The sequence below is a fragment of the Temnothorax curvispinosus genome, unplaced genomic scaffold (assembly GCF_003070985.1).
Source record: "Temnothorax curvispinosus isolate PA1 unplaced genomic scaffold, ASM307098v1 QBEX01006452.1, whole genome shotgun sequence".
Lineage (NCBI taxonomy): Eukaryota > Metazoa > Arthropoda > Insecta > Hymenoptera > Formicidae > Temnothorax > Temnothorax curvispinosus.
In genome coordinates, this window is record NW_020216232.1 from 1,190 (window position 1) to 3,489 (window position 2,300).

General features: G+C 26.4%; 1 protein-coding gene across 1 annotated transcript; it reads right to left on the bottom strand.

Moving 5' to 3' along the window:
- Positions 1 to 640: 640 nt before the first annotated feature.
- LOC112455888 lies at positions 641 to 1,955 on the bottom strand (the record flags this gene model as incomplete). Its single annotated transcript, XM_025018092.1, has 4 exons — positions 1,883 to 1,955; positions 1,652 to 1,798; positions 1,164 to 1,253; positions 641 to 867 (listed from the first exon to the last, which is right to left on the bottom strand). Coding segments are annotated over exons 1-4 (537 nt in total), but the record flags the coding sequence as incomplete, so codon positions are not given.
- Positions 1,956 to 2,300: the final 345 nt, after the last annotated feature.

Consider the following 2,300-nt stretch of genomic DNA (forward strand, 5'->3'; position numbering starts at 1 on the left):
TTGTACTGTTTAATATATTAAACACGTGAAACCGCACATCCGGACCTTTTTTTTGCTTCAAAAATTCAACCTAAAATAAGTTTACAGTTAAAAAATATACATAATGTAAAATTTCTCACAATTTTTGTACCAAATGCTAGTCTGAGTCTGAGCAACAATCAGTTAACTTCCTCCTCTATTGCACAAATTATTGTATTTTATATGTATATTATTTTACACACAATTAATCGATTGATAAGTATACTTAACTACAACTTATTCTAACATATACGTTGCTAAAACCCATTAGCGTTTTCTACTGAGAAAACTAGTGCAATACTGGCGCACACTGAATGCTATTTTGTTGTTCCAATGTGAAAAATTATTGATAAAATAGTGAAAATATGAACAAAAATCTGTCAAATTTTTATCAGTGGAACATTCAACACTGACAATATGTTTACTAATTTTTACATTAAAACAATAAAATTGCACTCAGTGTGCACCAGTGTTGCACTATGAATTTTTTTGATAAAAAAAGCGGTTATACATATAATAGCTTAAAGCCAGCTATATTTCTTTCCTGATAATTGTGTATATGTGTGTATTATATATGTATACTAAATTTTTATTATTTATTATTGTAATAAATTATACTTACAACTTCATCAAAAAACTTTTTTTTCTTTAAACTAGCGGCAAACTCTTCTAAATCATTGACGGTTTTTATAACAAATGTTTTGCGTAATGTGTCTTTAGTTTGATCACTCAACTGACAATTAGTTGTATCTTGAAAAATCTTTTTCTCGAGAATCGTAATTTTAGCCATTATAATTTGGTTCTGTTGCACAATTTTATTTTGCTTTGTCAGAATAAGCTTCAATGCAGCTGCAAAAAAATGACATAAAAGGTTCTTGATATGATATTATACATTGTACGTGTAAGTGTATGAGTGCATAAGTGCAAATGTGTTATTCGTTTAATATTATTCAAATTTTACTATTCTTAAAATAAAAAGTTATATAAAAACATGATTAGCCATTTAAGCATTATGTTAAATTTCGATTTGAAGCTAGCATGACAAATTAAAATTCAATTTAAAGTAGAATTATTTACGTTAAAAAAATCGTATTATAAAATATTTATATTATAAAAAAAGTTGACATAATATAGAAAATACTTACTTCCAAATTTATCTACATCAAATGGTCCTTCTTGTTGCGTATGAGATTGTGAATTGTCATTCCCATTTTTAGTGATTTCATTGTCAATCTCTGCAAAAAATGACATTCTGTATTGATTTTTCGACAGTTTTTAAATTGTTCTTCATCTTATTATAAAACCAGAAACAACATTCTTAAGCGATGCAAAATTCAGTATTTTATAAAATCAGTATAACAAATAAAAAATAACAGAAAATTTTACATAAATAAAGTTCTTGTATGTGTTTCATATGTTGATTAAAGTGAAAAATCCAAGGAATTATAGTTTCTTTTTTTTAAATGAGTAAACGTTATGTTTAATGTCTAACTCTAAAAGCACTTGTACGCAAGGAAATAATTGAAATAAGTCAAAATTATAAAAAATAAAAATATTTTAAGACAAAAATTTGGTTATATGTTTATTTTAAGAGAAAATGTGTTTAAAACAAAAAATTTTATACATTTATCACCTTTACATTCTCCAGATGATAATATTTGCTTTACTTGTAGATGTTCTAGTCTTAGAAGCAGTTTTACATTATTGTTCTCTTTATTAGCTAATTTGATGTTATTATCAACATTTTCAAAGTTGCTTTCGTTTTCTTCGAATTCCGATTCTGAATTAAAATTACAAAACTGTTCTAAGTTTATATTTTGTTCAGAATCGACTTTTTTGGTAGAGTCGTTCTTATGATACGTACTACACCGCGAATATGTTTTTAGGACTTTCTGAGGTGGATTGTAAGAATCATTGGCATTAACATCCATACACATATTCATTGATCGTTTTTTAAATGTATCACATATATTGGTAGAATTGTTCTTGTGTGACTGTGACTTACAAGGGAACCTCGCGAAATGGAAAATTCTGATTTTAATGAAACTTTCCACACATGTAAAAGGAGTAAAAAGATGAATTTAGATATTTTTTGTAGCGGCCCAAAAACGGTTTTAAGGGGTGAAACCACTGCTCATATGTAGAGCGGTTTTTTGCTTTTCTCGATATATTTCGAAAAGTATTCGAGATATAAAAAAATGTTTCAAATAAAAGTTTTATGGTAAAAACATCTCTATTCAACCACATTAATAAAAATTTGAAAAAAACATTTTTGTTTAAAA